Source organism: Aedes aegypti, chromosome 2 (genome assembly GCF_002204515.2).
Source record: "Aedes aegypti strain LVP_AGWG chromosome 2, AaegL5.0 Primary Assembly, whole genome shotgun sequence".
NCBI lineage: Eukaryota > Metazoa > Arthropoda > Insecta > Diptera > Culicidae > Aedes > Aedes aegypti.
This window is the reverse complement of record NC_035108.1, coordinates 250,131,434-250,148,787: the sequence shown is the minus strand read 5'-3', so window position 1 is coordinate 250,148,787 and position 17,354 is coordinate 250,131,434. Positions and strand designations below refer to the sequence as shown.

Below are 17,354 nucleotides of genomic sequence, written 5' to 3'. Positions count from 1 at the left end.
AGCTACAACAATGGGCTTTTTACTAATAGGATACGGTTATCAAGTTTTCAAGCCTGCAAACTCCGATAGATAAGTTACATTCCATTTCCGTACTGTTGCCATTAACGAATGCACTTTGCTGTGAATCATGCGAATACCAGCCGGATCGTTCAGCTAATCGAAAAGCTCCTTGTAAGCCTTACGAGCCGACTTGAACGACTCTGATCCAGCTGAACGGCGTCTGTTCCAACTCCTTCTACAATGTTTCCTGAGTCTAGTCAGATCGGAATTCCACCATGGGGTATCTCCTGTAGTCTTCACAGACCGCAGAGGACATGCTTCAACGAAAGCTTCCATAATGTAGGATGTTTTAGTATCGACGGCATCACCCAAATCACTTGGATTTTAAATAGACGGAGAGTATCCATGGAAATTGGTCGCAGTCAAATCAATGTAGAGTTCCCAGCTGGTTTACCGGGGGTTCCTAAAACGCAAGGTCTGCGAAGTAACATTCGAATGTTCAAAGAAGATGTAGCGAAGATCAGATAATGATTCATCTGATACATGTAAATTCCTAAACTCGTGACTGATTCTATTCGAGCAAAGCGTAATGTCTAACACTTCTTCTCTAATAGATACCAGCCGTATACACGGTGTGCTGAAACACACATATTATCGAACTTGCATGAACCTCCGATCTTTTTTCACTATAATTTAGCCTTGATAGTCAAAAAAAGCTTGCGAAATATTAAAAAATCGTTCATCGGCAAAAAATTGGAAAAAGTCGATTTTTGTATTTTTATCCTTCTCTTATATATGAGTTTATAGGATAATATTAGAGTTTGATATGATGACTTTTAACGGCTTAATGACCAATTTGACATATATTTAACATGAACAAATTCTTAGATGTTTAAAATTAAGCATCATTTCCTAAATACACTCACACAATATGACCAGCCCATGATGGTATGCCGTATTTTATATAATGGAAATTTCACTTTTCACTTCAGAAAAGCTCATACGAACGATTTGTATTCTTTTTCTGAATCAAATCAGTAATATTTTACGTATGTGGCATAGTTTTCTAATCAGAATAGGAATTCCCAGAAATAGATACACATGGCAGTATAGGCTGTATTCATGTGCTTATACGCATAAAAGTCTTGAAAGAGGGTTTACTATAACATTAAGTTTTGTGCAGTCACTAATCTACTCATATGCAATGCGCACATGATAGGGTAAATCGGGATAATGCGCCCCATTCGGGCAATACGCCCCATTTCATTCTCAAGAAATTGAGGCTTCTTTAACACGTAAATATGATTACATATCTTAAATATCCAAGAAAAATGAAGTTGCACATATTAGATCTTTGCAAAGTATGAAAAACCAATAGATATTTCAAAAATATCAAAAATCAGCTTTTTGGTGTAAAATTCTAAACCGATAAGCAAGCCAGCAAGCCTCGTTGTAAATGAAGCCCTTCCTTCACTATTGTATTTATTACAAAAACTTTTGCCGGAAGACGACTGCTAATGGACCTTTTAAGCTTAACAAGTGGTGGAATTTCCCTTGGACCATTTGTACAACGTTGTGGAACGTTTTTCTGTGGAAGGGGCATATTGCCCGGTTTGTTTTGAAGCGTCAAAATTTAGACCGTTTATAAAAAACGTCTTGTACTCTTTTTAGAAGCTACCTGGCAAAAGAAAGTTGCATGCAGATCATAACCAACTTACAACATAACACCTTGACATCAAAAACGATAGAAGTAATGCATTTGTAACTGCGATAGAGCGGTTTTTCTTTAAGGGGGACGTATTATACTTGTTTACCCTATTTGGGGTTTGAAGTGCCTGATTTTGAATAACAAGGCTGGATTACTTCGGATCGACATTATGTCATCACTCCAATTATTTGTCATGAGATGAATAATAAATGTGGCAAAGATGACATATCGGTCCAACGTAATCCAGCACTTTTATTCACGACTTCGCACTTATTGAGGGCACATTTTGCGAAATGAACACAACAATTTCAATAACCAACAAGGACACATAAATTTTAGTATCGTAAAACGAGGTAACTTTGATAGTGCAGGATACACAACGTACTAAACAAAATAACAAAAATTATGCTATTCAGTTAAGCAAAACGAATGCGAAAGTAAGGAGTTTCATTGTGACACTTCACCTCGGAGCTGTTTTCGTGCCAATCGAGAGTATTTGAAGCTTTATATTCGAATATGAGAGAATGATGAGATTTTAGTACTTTTAAAACGCTCACAAACAATCTGTTTTACTATCACTATTTCATGAAATTATAATGAGTTCGGTACGTATGCTTGATGACCTAGCTATAGTAGAACATGAATCCGGTATCGAACGTCATAGCGAAAAACAGTTTTACAATTTGAAATCATATTTGTAATCAAAGTCACAAATTTCCATGTAACATTAAAAGCTTAGAGGTATGCAACGTCTCATGTACTTCACGGGATTCATTCGATTTATACTCATTCATGTTCCAAAAACGATTGATTTATGGTGAATTCAATGTCGAAACATGATTATTGATAGATTTCTATTCAGAGATATAATTTTATACCCATTATTATTGGTGTTTTTCATGTTTCTTTCGACTGAAAACACTTTTAAAGGTGTTTTTGTTCAATAAATTCTGTACTTTAATTGATAAAATCTATTCCAATTTCTCTATCAACATTCTCCAATCCAATTCAAACTGTAATGATGTCAAACAAAAGTTTGTTGTGGATTTTCATGTGCTTATCTACTCATTATCAATGTTACCTCATTACCAAAAACTGGCTTTCGATTATCGAACCGTTATGCAATCTATCATGTGCAATCGATAAACAACAAACCAGTGCTTGTTTAACAAAAAAAAAACATTTAGATTTTCTTTCAAAAATTTATTAAAACGGGGTAACTGTTTTATGGTATGTTTTTAGTTCTATGTGTGTGAATGTAACTAAGGATATGTTAATGATGTGAGGATTTAGCAAACGCACCCAATAAGCGGCTGCATGATTTCAATATAAATCTGCATGACAACTTTACAAATATTATATAATATTGTTACTCATACAAGAAATATAAGACTATCACAGATTTTTTTTTATTTTCTCATCTTACATTTTCTGTACAAACCCTGTATATGTAACGATATTTTACAATATTTGTATGCGTTCTAGTTTTGGATGTAGACAGACCGTATACAGGTTTGCGTCAAAACTTCCTCCATCTTTCAATCAACACAAATGTGAATAACAAGACCAGCTAGAGTGAACATACCATACAAAATTGAAACAGTACATTGCCATATATATTTGTATGGCTGTGTATTTTAATACAATTGTCTGTTATCTTAAGAAAGCTTCATGTTCAATAACGAGCTCCAATGATTTCAATTATTCAGTAGAATAGGAAACATTGATGGGAATTTGGTAAATTGTAGTATGTTTACCTTAATAAATTTATGTATAAATTCGATGTCGGTAATAAACGGCATACCACCATGGGCTGGTCACATTGTGTGAATGTCGGTAGAAATTATGCTCCAATTTGAAACGTCTTGTAATCGATTCGTCTTCAAGCTATATCAAATAAGTCTTTGAGCTATTGCAATGCATCAAAATTAGTGTAACTCTAGTATTCTCCTATGAACTCATATATGAGAGAAGGGTAAAAATACAAAAATCGACTTTTTCAATTTTTTGCCGATGAAAGATTTTTTAATATTCCGTAAGTTTTTTTTTGCTATCAAGGCTAACTTTTAGTGAAAAAAGATCGGAGGTTCATGCAAGTTCGATAATATGTGTGTTCCAGCACGCCGTGTATAATATTAGTAGAATCACATATATACATGAAATGGCACTCTGTCACTCTGAGAAAATCCTACCAACCATCGTTTTTCTCGGACCTCTTCTTCTTCTTCTTGGCATTAACGTCCTCCCAGGGACAGAGCCTGCTTCTCAACTTAGTCTTCTTAAAAGCACTTCCACAGTTATTAACTGAGAGCTTTCTTTGCCAAAGTTGCCATTTTCGCATTCATATATTATGTGGCAGGTACGATGGTACTCTATGTCAGGGAAATGAAGGAAATTTCCATTACGAAAAGATCCTGGACCGACCGGGAATTGAACCCAGATATCTTCAGCATGGCTTTGTTTTGTAGCCCCCGGACCTCATCGAACTGTAATCGTAACCCATGCAAACCATTCGGGATCGGGACCCATTCCTATCGGTGCAAGAGTGTGCAATTAGACACGCGTATCGATTAAATAATCGCCCAAAGACAAGTTTGCCACCAAATCCACCAACAACAGCATAATACCTACGGTGAGAAAGCGCAGCAAAGCTACATTCCTTCGATATCAGCCGCCCGTGTTCATTATTATCGATGAAACCGTTCCAGCCGTGGAGGCGTATCAAACTTCACGACACTTACGGACTGCACGTTTCCCCTTATGTCCCATGTAGATACGGAGAGACATCGTTGAACAGCGCGATAATGCTTTTTTCTACGACTTGGGATGGGACTTTGGCGAGCAACAAAACAACAACAGCAGCAGCAATGCCACCGGAGGTTATTGATTTATCATACGTCACCTTTTTCTCTCGGGCACTCGTTTTGCCCAAGTTGGGTTTGGTCGTCGTGATGTTCTCCCATCTGAACAAGGTCTACTGCTGGCTATAAAAGCAAAACTGTCCCATACGAATACAGTTTGAGGCCTGACTTCTTGGTTGTTGGCATTGATTGAGAAATCCAAATGGGGCAGTTATGCTTTTATGGGCAGTCCAGCAGCTCACTATTCGCCATATAGCCAACGGAACAAACAGCTGGAAGACTGAGAGGCGCTTTCATGTGTGGCACGGAAACAAATCGGCGTCAGTCAGCTGTTGGTTTGTATGGAGGGAGGTTTTCAGTCGCAGACTATTTCTTTCCGTGTCATTTTGGCAGGCTGATTGTTGCTTTAGCGCGGGCTAAAGAACGATTCTGCTGACGTTGGTCAACGATATGGTTTTTGCAGACGACTTTTCGTTATGTGCCATGAGTTAGGAAAGGTTACATATTCACTTCGGGAAAACACTTTTTCGTTAGAAAACTCCTGCTTTGTTAAGTTTTGAAAGAATAATTTCAAGAATATCTCAGTAGGAAATGGGGATGGTCAAATACAGTTAAATCTTCATAACTCGAAGGTACCATTGAGGTATCGAATTATGGAACATAAAATCAGTGCAATTGAGTTTCAAGGGGCCGTCGAGGTAACCATAAAACCAAATTTTACTATGGTTCTATAATTCAATATCGAGATATGGAATATCGGGAAAGGGAGAGTTGGCTGTGATACACTTTTTGAATTTTTGTAAATAAAACTTTCTAAATTCAGTTGGTGTGGGATACACCACCTTCAAAAGATAATCTCAAAGGTAGGCAATTGATGATTTGACTTACTATACGGGTAGCCTTTGAAGCCCACTTGGTGAATTAATCACGTTTTTTTTTTTTCAATGCAACTTATGGTCGCGTTTCTCCGACGCGTCTTGTACTTTGGATCCTACTCCGTCTAGGTCTGCTGTCTCCTGCGTGGTAGCACTAAGCCAAGCTCTCATGCAAGCAAACACAAATGGTAATAAAGTTCGAATGTGTAATTGAATCATCACGGTTGTAATGTTCTTTGCCACATGCGCTATAAAAGCCTAGAGGCACTGAACTTTGACTCTTGAAGCTTGTCTGTTTTTGTAAAAAATTGACATTTTTTTTGGAGTTACGTTCCAATTAGGACAAAATATGTTGTATAGTATTCCACAGTTATTAACTGATTGCTTACCTTGCTTATTTACAGTTTTGCATTTGTGTATCGTGTAGCAAGCATGAAGATATTGTAATCTGGGAAGTCGAGACAACGTCCAACCCGAATAAACCCTCGACTAAGTGGAATTCGAACCTGTTACCTTTAGTATGGTCTTTCTAAATAGCAGTATCAGGAATCAGAAAACCGGATCCAGAGACACGTTCTTCTTCAATTCGAAGATTAGTGCCATCGCCATATTGGAGAATATGTCATCATCTCACCTGATCTTATCTTATCAGGAAGGAAAAGAAAAGATGGGAGCAAATAGCCTTATAGTTTCCTCAGCATAGCCTGATCGGGTTCCTACCATGGGGACTTTGTAAACCTCACAGACAAGCTTACAGGACAAGCTTCTTCAAAGCTTCCACAATGTAGGACGACTGCAGTTTGACAAAAATTATGTATGTCCCATATGAATTCTATGTTGCTGCAGCCAGTTTGGAAGCAGCTATTCAGGGCTACCAGATAATTTTTGAGGTTATAATATGTAAATTTAGACTACTCATGTACATGAGAAAATTAGAAGTATTTATATAGTATTGACATGCATTGAGAATCCCATCGACTAAGCAAGGGAAGTGCGTTGGTAAAACGGTGAGTGCACATGTGTGACAACATTAAAAATACTATTTGTTACAGTTTTAGGTCGATAATCGATATTTGAATACAATCAGAAGTAACCGAGTTAGCATAGGAATTTTTTAAGAAGTAAAAAGAAAAAAAGAGATCAAACAGGTACCAAGGAATACCCTTAGAGTAGACATTTATCAGAGGGCACCTCTTAGAGTTTCTTGTAACATTACCTTGCGTATTTTATTTTTCATTTTTTTCTAAAAAATACCTCTAGGGATTTCCCCAGAGGTACTTCCATAAGTTTCCTAATGTAATTTTCAAGCAATAGTTCGTAGAATTTCTTCGTAGTTTTTCATTTTGAACATGTTGTTAATTTTTTTGTAGATTCCAACCAAAAAGTGCTCTAAGAATATCTCCTAGAATTATTATTTTTTTAACCCTTCAGTCGTCGCGCGGTTTGCTACCGTCAGAACCATCACGCTGATGCTGTGTACGATAAGCGAGCTTTTTTCACCACAGTTGTACAAAAGCGCGACGACTGAAGTGTTAAGTAATCAAAAAGCAAAATACATGAAACACAAATAGGTAGCCGGATGCTATTCTTTGCGCTTTTGATTAACTTCAGCAGTGTTTCTTTTTGCAAGCTACGCTGCCGTGAATCGCAAGTCAGTCCCATGTGTGAAAAGTAGGCATTGAGAAAATGGCCTGTCAAGTTTCCAAACTCGTCTTCCATACCAATATATTCAAAAAATTCCAGAGATTTGGAACATGTTCAAATCCTTATGAAACTTTCACAGTTAGCTTTTCACTACGAAATCTCTCCAACAAAAATATATAGTTGACTAAAACACGGTTCATTTTTATGTTACACGGTGCGGAAATCTGTAGTGGTGATATGCGATTATTTTTCATTTTCCTTGTTTTACCGAACAAATCATATTATCTCATTAATGCAGCTGAATGAGCATTGGATGATATGATGAAAATTGAACTCAACTCAATTTTGACGTAAATGCAGATAGGATTGACTTGCGATTCACGGCAGTACAGAGCTCATAACCCAGCATAGGTAACCCCCCTATGCCAAAGTGAATAATGGAAGTGCCCAAGTGCCAGGCTATTTAGTTTTACAAAATCCTCAAGTTTTATTTTGAGTTAGCTCAGTACAGTTAGAAGGAGATGAACTAGTGGATTATTAACATAACCGAAACGATCGCTAAGAAAAGCATAGATAGCGCCACCGTAGTCTTGTGGATTTGACAGAACAGCAATGCTGTGACAATGTTAAATCTTATATACGGTGGTGCCATTGTTTTGATGCAATAGGCAAATATTATGCACCACCATCATAGAGGTCGCTGGAGAAGAAGGAGATAAATGTCACTGAAAATGTTTGTTTACGTTCAAAATTCAAATTTTCAACCCAAAAATTAAGTCATAAACAATTAATTATTGAACTATTTTCCATTGGCATGATCGTTTTGACACTTTATTCATGCAATACGCGTGATTTCACAACAAATTTAACCACTAACAAAGAATCCGGAAGTGTATAACCTAAGTTGCCAACCTTACAAAATTTTCCAGTTTCGCCCTTAGTGCTTTTCCCGGTGTGTTCTACAATTTCCCGGGTATTTCCCGTATTATTCCAGGTCTTTTGGAATTCCCGGATGGATGGACACCCTGACTTTTATCTTCTACTAATATCTATTCACCGCGGGACAAAATTGCAAAACTTCTTCTTCTTCTTCTTTCTGGCGTTACGTCCCAACTGGGACAAAGCCTGCTTCTCAGATTAGTGTTCTTATGAGCACTTCCACAGTTATTAACTGAGAGCTTTCTTTGCCGATTGACCATTTTTGCATGTGTATATCGTGTGGCAGGTACGAAGATACTCTATGCCCTGGGAATCGAGAAAATTTCCTTTACGAAAAGATCCTCGACCAGCGTGATTTGAACCCACGACCCTCAGCTTGGTCATGCTGAATAGCTGCGCGTTTACCGCTACGGCTATCTGGGCCCCTTAAATTGCAAAACTATTAGAGTCGTATTTTTCCTCCTTATCCATGGTTCGCATCACCGACCAAAGGTGACTGCCAGATCTTTTTCCTCCCTTACAAATCAACACCCTTCCCGTGGTGATTGTAGAGATGCAGAGGTATTCTAGGTCTCTAGAAGCAACAATCATTACATACTAACATTCCTTTCCCATCCCAACTGACTGTAAGGACTTGGCCAGCGCCGTTATTGATCAATCTGAGAGCTGTTAAAATGTGCACTTAGAGAGTAATCGGAAAGTCCCATCCCTAAATGCCTAAATTTGGATCGAAGAGAAATTCTTACCAGTTCCGATCAATCACGGAGTAGCAACTATTGTCAGTCAATGCTATTCTATGAAAAGCACGAGTGTATACCGTAAAATATTAGTGGTAGTTTTAAATTCATTCAAGCAGACATTTCATTGCACACTTCTTTAAAACTCTACTTTCAAACCTAAATCAACAGTGCATTCAGTGTGCCCACGGTCAACGAAATCAAACAAACCATTCACTTGATCGGTTTCCGTTCAGGACGTCCTCAAACGTTTGCAGATTTCAAAGTAAATAGCGAAACTGGCAAAGCCTGGGAGGGAATGCATAACGCAGGCAAACACTTCCAAGTGGCTTGCCTGCCTGCCTGCCTGCAAGCTATAGCAGCTATTTATGGGTTGAATAAACCGCACCATCGAAAGACACCCGGCCGGCACCTTTCGTACGTCTCTCACGCAAATTAAAAAGTCAATCGTCGTAACCAGCCCCAGTCGAACAATCCCAAACCTAACTTCCCTTGTCTTCTTCCCCGGGACTTCAGCGCCGCAACAGGTCTATCGTCCTGTCTTCTTACCTACTTGGCCGGTACACAGAGGTTCAGTTCAATAAAAAGCAGACGTAAACACGATTTCTACAACATAATTTTAGAAAACAAAGTTAAACATACGAACATTTCAAATGAAAATTGTTTTGACCTTTGATAGATGCATATGTCCAAAAAAACTTCTTCCTTGTGGCGTAACGTCGCTGCTGAAACAGAGCCTGCTTCGCAGCTCAGAGTTCTTTTGAGCACTTCCAAATATATTAACTAAGAGCTTTCTTAGCTAATTGATTATTTTTGTGTTCGTATATCGTGTGGCAAGCAGGAAGATACTCTATGATCTGGGAAGTCAGGAAAATTTCCTTTACGAAAATCACCTAGATCGGTGAGATTCGAACCCACGACCCTCAGCTTGGTCTTCCTGGAACGTGTAAAAAATCTCAATTTTAGCTTCAAAACTCAACTGTTTCATCTTAACTCGTGCAAATTTAACATTCAATTTAAATTTATCTGGTCGGTAACTCACTTTTACCTAGATTCAGCATTCCCAGATGCAAATTTATTTCCAGCTGTTGTATACTTTTTTATTTTTCATACCATAGAAGTCTTTCTCCGGAGATATCTTGTTCAAATGCTTAATTAAGTCTAAGGAATCAATTGGAGAAGAATCACCTTGAACAAATTTATCTGAACATCTGTCTTTTGAAAATGTTGAGAGCATCGATATGTATGAAAAACAGCAGTTCTGTAAAAAAAAATCGTACTGCGAAAACCAAACAATAATGACTATTCCTAAAATGGGGTCTGCAATTCTAAAACGTGTTCCAAACCACTGCCCATGATCAATATTTGTAAAAATAATAAGAATGCGTAATTTCTGCCACGATTTTTTTTTTAGATTTGAACCACTGTGCGGCATCGCGAAATATAGGAGAAAGGTGGCATTTGTGCAAGCAAACCGAAGCAGATATTGGAAGTCTTTGGACGAACTCTTTCCCTAGTGGCTCGTGGGTAGCTTCGACGACATATATTAATCGAGCAACCAGCGGCAACCAATACAATGTTGCATCCCCCCATGCCGAATGAACTTTTTACTTGCATTCGCTGGGAGGGCAAGTACCTTCCCACGTAATAACAGGGGACGGACCGCCGATCGGATTGTGCCAAGCGGAAGTGCGACTCTCGACCCTCTCAAGATCGTGATTGAGAATGGGTTTGAAAGTTAATTGAAAAGGCTTTGGAATTCTGCATTTATTATTAATGCTTTATTGAAGGATTGTGCCTCATATTAGATGAGTTTGGTGGTCTAATGGCTATCGTTTCTATATGATGAAATTATGATGGAAACATAGCAAGTCTTTCCTTACGCCTGATATATAGGCAGTCTGCCAACCGAAAGCAAATCTCACTGCCATAAAATGATCTTACCCCTATACCTTCCCGCATGAACTGGCATAGAAGCAGGGGTGTATTCGGTCTACTGTGGGTCAGTTTTAAAAATGCAACAGAAATTCCTTCCCCTTCTCATTATTATTCTGGCTAGACATGGCAATGGCGCCTGCCATTAAAAGTATTATGGAAACTAACCAATAATAATAAAGCGTAATTATGATTTTCAGCAGTTCAATATACGACCGCTTTCGGAGATGCTTCTGCAGCTGAACTAAAATCTTGAAACCTAAAGCAAAAAGATTGCCCAACATGCATTTTATGGCTTCATTTCAAGTTGGACCAGAAACGAACCTCGGATCCTGGCAGTCATTATGTGTTATATGTTGTGTTATAGTTCATCACTCAATTTAACAGAAATAAAAAGTTAATTAGATGTATTTTGTGGTCTTAAGATTTGGTACCACCCAGTCTTAGGTTCGAACACATTTTAAGATAAGTTAAAATCTACCGAATCTGAATGGTACACAAATTATGCCACATCAAATTTCAACTTTTTAGACCCCTTCCCCCCTTTGTGATGCTTTTTGTATAAGTCTTCTGATATTTCTGTAATTTGTGTGTTGTCACGCTTGGCTTGACCCACTTCCCCCCTTGGAGCGTGACATAATTTGTACCTGACTCGAATCCTACAATATGCTTCAAATTGGTTTTCCTACACCAATTCAAACACCATGAGGTTTCATGCGTTGAAATCTACTTAAGTTTTCACGGTTAACATGTATCTATAGGTGGCATAATTTCCAGCATTTTCGAAGACGAATAAGAATACTTTCTACCTTATTTGTCTGTTCCTGAGGGTAGTTTAGTAGTTCCTTTCGATCTCAGCGTATTTGTTTTAGGATTAATTGTTTCCAATTGTCAAGTTATCAAAGCATTCTTTGATTAATAGACCATTGAGATTGAATATTTCGAAAAGTTTCATTGCCAGTTTACACAATGCTATGAAATATTTAAGAAAATCAGTTTAGCATGATTTACGCAGCGGTTTACGCTGTTAAGTGAATACCCCTATTGAAAAACAATGAGACCGATATTACTTCCCCAAATCAAGAACACGCTCCAGTCCCTCTGGACCCCTCTACAAAACATCCTAGCTACGTCAATATTAACAGTTCAACCAGATTTGAATGAAGAGTTTTCAAGAAGTGTACAATGAATCAGTTTTCCTCAAAAAAATCAGAATTAGTTAGAACTAATCAAAGAAAAGGTCCCATTCCTTCTTCTTCACATGGTAAGTCAAGAGCTCCATTGACCTTCAAAGAACTTAAGATAAACCGAAACAGATGAATACTATCACTATGCAGTAGTTACTAGAATATGATTACTAGTTACAGTAGTTAATAGAAATTGCTTTCATACTCATCAGATCAATACAAGATCAAAACTATCAACTGTTGGAACATACCTACACTTCATAGTTGCTACTCTGTGATTAATCAAATCAGGAAGCAGAGAGAACCACTCCGATGGAGCTTGGGTTCTAGCTTTTTACCACTTTCAATTTACAATTACACTACACTACACGTCCTTATGTCCATCGAGAAGAGGAAGGGATGTTAATTAGGCAGCTATTTTTACCAGGAAACCAGAGAAACTCCTGCATTTCCCACGACTACTTTGGAAGTAGGAGTGTTTTGTTATTGGTGAAAAAGGTATCCGATCGTAAGTAAACCACTGTGGTAAGCGGCTAAGTCGATTTATTCAATTCTAGCGGTAGATAGAACTGATGATGTTTGATATCATTGTCGACGCAAAGAGATAGGGAAAGAGCTATTAACGAGCTCATCAGATCAATTCAGGAGAAAACTAACTGTTTTTATAATGCCACTATTGATGAACAATCAACTTACTATTGAAAACAACCGATATTTTTCAAATTGATGTCGAACAATTTAGCCCATTTACAACAATGGTCGTTCAAACACTTTATATAAACACCCGTAAAGAACTAATCGATCAAAGTCGTGAGAAATATGAATTGATTCGTAAATGATTGGTAAGAAGCAATTATTTCACTTCCCTTTACAACTTTAAGCATGTTTGACAGGATTTGAACAAAGAACTACAAATTGCCGAGACACACTAGCCAGTGTTATGTATCGAATTTCTTGGCGCAGAGTTTAAATCAGACTCATTGAAACGAGTGCTTTCCATAATGCACTCAACTTTAAAGGATTTGTGTCACCATTGTGAACCCGACTTGTCGGCAGCACGTGAGGAATCATATTTCCAGAGCAGCGAAACATTGTTGCGGCTTCCCGCCGTATGTGTAGAAGTGCGTTGGAGAACTAGGTAGTTCTAAAGTAAGTCAGTGAATAATCAATGATTTGCAACGATAGAGAAGTAGATGAAAGAACTCAAAACATGGAATAAATCGTTAAATTTGACAAATTTCTGTTACGCCGAAACATAAAACCGAAACCGAAAAAAAGAAGATAATAGAGATGATCGTGAGTATGACGAAATATGAGATTTTAGCAGATGTTGGAATGTTTTGGTGCTAATGTTTTTCGATTGTCGTATTTGAGGGAAAAGGGGAACACCGGATTCGAGTGGGATGGAAAGGAAGGAACGGATCGGGTTGTGCGCATCAAGAGAACATAACAATTTCCTCCAATGTAGACAAACAATAGGAAACAGAAATGAAGTAGACATAAGAGAGACATCAGAGGTCCAGTGGGGTTGGGAAAATGTAGGAATGAAATGGGGCACATACCTTTCTCCGTCCTCGCCGGTTTTTTCGCCATCCTCGCCACCGGTTCCGGCAACTGCTGCGGCGGTAATTCCAGCCACGGCCGACAGTAGATTTGACTCCGACAGATGATCCGCAGCGGCGGCGGCGGCAGCGGCTATCGAAGCATGATGATGATGTTGCTGACTGCTGCTGCTATTGCTGGTGGTGGTTGTGGCGGAAGCTGCAGCCGTTGTCGAACTCGACATAGATGGGGAACTAACGGCGACTGCTGTAGCTGCCGAAGTCGGCGTAGAACTGGCCATTGATGACGGTACTGTTGCGGTGGTTCCGCTGCTGTCACTGTTTACGGCGGTGGCCGTTACGGGAGATGACGTGGTCGATGCCGAGGGAGTTACGAGCGGTTCCGACGAGGCTGCCGTTGGAATAGAAGATCCAGCTGAATCGGTCTGCTGGGAGGAGAGGTTTCCGGCCACCGATGTGGTCGAAACTGTGCCAGCGGTAGCCGCCATGGAAGAAGACGGCGATAGAATGACCGAATCCGAGGAAACCGGTTCACCGATACTGGCCACGACTGGAGAATTAGTTTGAGAGGTTTGTTGAAACTGCTGAGGAGAGGGGAAGCTCGTTTGCTGGGATTGCGGGTGCTGAGGATTAGCAATGACAATGTTCATTTCCTGTGATGTAGTCGGAACGGATCCCGCTGGCGGAAGAACGGTAGACGATACGGAAGCTGGACTGTTGGTTTGCTGCGGTTGCATCTGAATGTTGCTTGGCAGAGTGACACCGTGTTGATGGTGCTGTTGAAGTTGTGGCTGCGGTTGCTGCTGCTGCTGTTGGGTTATGTCTGCCATGTTAGACATGGTGTGAGGATAGTATTGGGATTGTCCTTGTGACTGTGCAGCTGAAACTGGTACTGACGCATTGCCAGCGGCACCGGCTAGGGCGTTTTGAAGCTGAGCTTGCGGTAAACTATGCGACACTGCTGAAGATTGAGCATGACTAGTTTGCTGAGATTGAGGAATGGTTCCGCCACCTGGCGTTCCGATCGTCGGTTGGGTTAGATTAAGACTTTGCCCTGGAGATTCATTATTTAGTAGACCTATGATAGAGTTAGCTGGGACGCTGGCAGCTAGATGAGTATGATAGTCAGAATTATCGCCGTCGACTGCATTTGAAGTTGCGTTTGATGCGTAGTTATCATTCAGCACCACTCCGCTATCCTGAGTTCGGATGGCGTTGGAATCAACAACCGTGGAAGTCGTTGACGATTCTCCTTCACCAGAAGATACGGGTCCAGCAGCTCCCTCCTTTGGTGAAGCTTGTAGCGTACTGTGATCCAGGTAATCCATGCATACCCAGCGGCCACGCTTGAACGGTTCAGTACTTTCGATTTTTACCACTTTGAATCGTTCATTTCTATGGTGGGGATCTTTGCCATCGTCCTTGGCGTGTCCCATTATATTAATTCCTGCATCCGTAACGCTAACGTGCATCGCATCTGCCAGAGCTTCTGCACCATGAGCACGATCTGTTGGTGCCACTATAGCTAACCCGTACTGAGAGCTCGTCGGAATGACTGGAACGCTTCCAATTGCGTTCGAAGCGAAAAATACGTCCTCTTTGCTGAACGTGTCCTCGGAGAACGATGGTGTCTCGTTCTCAAAGTCCGTTATTCGGCTGTTATCATCCGTGTGGGATTCGTCAAGGTCATCAGCCGAGTCATCCCCGTTGTCAGCGCTGGTTCGTGCGCCAACCGTTACCGATGTGATCATAAACGAGGACGTCTTCCCGGTGACCGCAGCCGTGGCCGCAGCAATTGCCCTCGAGATACTATTGATCGACCCAGACGAGTTCATCAGGGAAGATGGTGAAGCCGAACTGCTTATGGAACTATCATTCGCACTACTTCCTCCTCCTCCTCCCCCTCCTCCACCTCCCCCTCCTCCACCTCCCCCGCCACTCCCCGGACCCCCACCTAGTCGTAAGCTTTCGCTTGTGGTTCGGTGAATAACATTCGAGTGCTTACCGCCCCCTTTGCTGGAGGTTGTCGTTGTGCTGCCGCCGCCACCGCCGGATGCCGTCATGTCTAGGGATTTGTTATGATGATGTAGCACACTTCCTCCTCCTCCACCCCCGCGACTTGCTGTCTTTGGATGCTGCTGCTGTGACGACGGTAGACTGTTACTGACGGAGTTCTCGGCCATACTTTTCTTCTTATTCTTCGGAATTTTTGCCGATTTTCTAGGCAACCGGGTCGGGGTAAAAATTCACTCGCGTTCACGCGATCCCACACACTCTACACAGCCCCACGCAGCACTCAGATACACGCGCACTAGCACACACTCGCGGACACTCGGCAAGCAAATACTGGGTAATATCTGTAACGAAAGAAGAGAAACAATAGTGGGTTAGTAAGAGAAAAACGTATATACATTTTGTTGAGATTGAGAACTATCGCTTATGTTTTGTAAGTTTTTAAGCCAGTATGGTGAGTAAGATCTGATCTACGACTCATTTTTTCGAAACGTTTGGTGGTATCTCAACGCATCACTTTTCAGAACTCCACTAACTACGTTTGAATTCCGTGTGGAACTAAAACGGTAATGAACTTCCGTGTCTGTTACTAAACATTGAGCGGCAGGTGCGGATAGCAGGGTGTAACCACAGTCTATGAATAGAGAGTTGCGCGAAGAGTGAAACCAAATCTACCTATCGAACTGTCAAACCGTCGAGCAGACCAGCAAAACAGATAGGGGCTGTTTTCGAAGGTGAAGAAGAACAACCATTCAAAGAAATCTCTTCGCGCAACTCTCCATTCATAGACTCTGGGTGTAACAATCAAAGATCGAATTCCGACAGATGCAGTCAGTTTGTTTGCTTCGCAGATAGAATGAACATTGTCGTTAGAACATTTGTAAAGGTGGCAAACATGTTACTAGGAGCACGACAGGGTTAAGATAGACGGCGATAACTTCGAGATGGTGGATGCTTACTTTTTATTCTTGCTGACGGCTGATGATAACCTGAGGGGTGCGGTTTCGAACATTTTTATCATTCAATTTTAACACAAATTTTTCCACCAGTGTAGTATAAATATATTTCACAAAAGTTCTTAAAATATTACGCATCAATAAGACCCAGCAAAACGGTTCTTCAACAGTTGATTGTTTCAGTATCACAAAAAATGTATAACATTTTTTTAGCGTGACGAAATAATGACCGCACACTTCTAGGCATACTCGGATTATTTTGATGTTTTGTTTAAGTCGGCTAGGAGAAGCAGTTTGCCTAGGCTACTTCTGCTACACGTGTTATGCTACAGTCATCTCTCCCTTACTCGATATTGAAGGGACCATCGAGTTAGCCATGAAAACCAACTTTTACTATGGTTTTCTAACTCGATATCGAGATATCGAGTAAGGGAGAGTTAACTGTATATGCACTGGTCCCTCCCCGAAGAAATACCGTAAGTTGGTTCCGGAGAGATAAGGGTCTAATGCCAAGGGACATGTCGATGCACTATATACCACTTGAGCAATTCAAAAAGAATTGCTCAAGTACAGTGCATGGGCTGGTTATAGCAGGTTGTCGTTGGTGCGTCATACCCGCATTCTCTGAGTTACCTTCTCTGCAGACGCCTGAGATTTCATTTGCAGATTTCCTCCTTGTAAAAAATACCTTGATGGTTACATACACCTTGCTTGATGTGTCGGTTTGACAGTTCGTTTTGTCTTGCGCTCCATAGCTCTACGCGGTCGATACTACGTTGGGACCTGATATTCACAGTTTTGGAGGATTTGCAGTATAGTAAAGATTTGGTCCGTTGTCGATCGGCCGTCAACGAAGCCAGCTTGATAACTTCCCACGAACTCGTTTACTACAGGTGATAGACGACAGGAAATGATCTGGAAATAATACTTTGTAGGC

General features: G+C 40.4%; 1 protein-coding gene across 2 annotated transcripts in view; it reads right to left on the bottom strand.

The window, feature by feature from the left end:
* Positions 1-17,354, bottom strand: part of LOC5569496 (protein bunched, class 2/F/G isoform) — a 505,547-nt gene that overhangs the window by 474,991 nt on the left and 13,202 nt on the right. For both annotated transcript variants that reach the window (XR_002500480.1, XM_021844777.1), the window contains exon 3: positions 13,449-15,805. Coding sequence is in view for 1 of the 2 variants with exons in the window: in XM_021844777.1 (XP_021700469.1) it covers positions 13,449-15,631 (2,183 nt within the window). In the remaining variant the exon portion in view is untranslated. The remainder of the gene's footprint in view (positions 1-13,448; positions 15,806-17,354) is intronic.